Consider the following 1,579-nt stretch of genomic DNA (forward strand, 5'->3'; position numbering starts at 1 on the left):
AAATTGCTAAATATCTGCACAATATAACACTACACGAGAAATGAAGGGCTTCTCTACCTGGACTCAACTACTATCCTCTCTTTTCCATTATAGCCCAACCTGCATATTGCTGTACTTATTTATTTCCCCCTCCTCCTCATCCAATCCACAACAAACTTTTTTGAATATGAGCTGGAAGTCAAGAGAGAGATGAGCGAGAAGAGAGAAGAGAGAGAAGAGAGAGACGAGCGAGAAGAGAGAGACGAGCGAGAAGAGAGAGACGAGCGAGAAGAGAGAGACGAGCGAGAAGAGAGAGACGAGCGAGAAGAGAGAGACGAGCGAGACGAGCGAGAAGTTGCTCCTTTGACGATTTCTCTGACATAACTATGATGGGTTTTAGGGTTCATTATTACGCACCATGAGGTGACCCCTCAGGACTAGAGGCACAATTTCAGTCTCTGGTGGGGTGTAGTCATAGTAGTCACACGGCATATCTCCCTTCTTCCTCCGGCGCTGGGATAAACCGTTTTGGCCGTAGTTTTTAGGGCACAGCAGTCGGTACAGACAGAAGAGAAGCAGGACCAGGAGAATGCCAGATGCCAGACCCAGGGCACCCACTCTGCAATACATTGTGAGAAGAACATGTTAAAGCAAAGAACAGAGGTGGGGCAGGGAGAGCAAAGAGAGAGGATTGGGTATGGTAGGATAGACTGGGTGGGTGGATTTAGAGAGAGCAGAGAAGTGGGGGAGATCAAGGAGCAGTATATGCCCCGGCGGCCACCATGACAGATGCTTACTGATACAAGGTAATGTCTACAGGTCCATGGCCCTTAGTTGGTGGGGCCGCTGGCTTCTCATCCACTGAACCCTGATGGGGCATAAGAATGTGAGAATGCTGAGCTTCGTGGGGGTGCCGTGCTTCTGACGCCTCTTCTGGCGATAGATACAAAGTGATGGGGATCATGGGCAATATGCTGATATACCTGCAACAAAAAAAAACACAAATAAAAAAAAAAATCAACATTTTTTGATTTATATACAAACAGCTGGCATTAATATTTTTTTCTGTAATTGTTCTTCACTGTGGTGTTGCAGTACAGACAACAAGGGTGTACTCACTTTTTGGCCAAGGTGATGTTATAGTAGCTGAAGAGCGTTGGCCAGTGTCTGAAGGATAATTTTCGCCAGGTTTCCTCATCTTCAGGGCCCCATGTAACCTCTGTATGGGCCCGATCCTCTCTCATTTCAGGTCTACCTTTGCTCTGGTCCTTAGGTGCACTCTCTCCGCCCCAGCCTCCGGGGCTTCCATCTAACCCTCCCCTGAGGGACTCTAGCACCTCCTGGTGGTCTCTCTGTGACTGGTTCTCCAGGAGCTGGGAAGAGCCCGTAGGGAAGATGGACAGCGTGTTCTGAGGATCGGAAGCGGGCAGAACTGGCACAGGAAGTGGAGGTACCACAGCCCCACCCAGGGGGCTCTGCTCAGTCACCTGCACTGTTGTCAGGTATGTACGCAGGCCGGCAGGGTCAGTGTATAACAAAATGCCAATCCAGACGACAGTTCCTGCCTATAAGAAAGAGAAAAACACAGTAAGATAAACAC

General features: G+C 49.0%; 1 protein-coding gene across 1 annotated transcript in view; it reads right to left on the bottom strand.

Annotated features, from left to right (window-relative positions):
* The window catches only part of SCAP (SREBF chaperone), a gene marked incomplete at its 5' end in the record, with an annotated part of 16,008 nt that overhangs the window by 5,068 nt on the left and 9,361 nt on the right, over positions 1 to 1,579 (bottom strand). The window contains 3 exon segments of the mRNA XM_072413438.1: positions 397 to 598; positions 777 to 962; positions 1,099 to 1,544. Coding sequence (XP_072269539.1) covers positions 397 to 598; positions 777 to 962; positions 1,099 to 1,544 — 834 coding nt within the window.

Source organism: Pyxicephalus adspersus, chromosome 5, assembly GCF_032062135.1.
Source record: "Pyxicephalus adspersus chromosome 5, UCB_Pads_2.0, whole genome shotgun sequence".
NCBI lineage: Eukaryota > Metazoa > Chordata > Amphibia > Anura > Pyxicephalidae > Pyxicephalus > Pyxicephalus adspersus.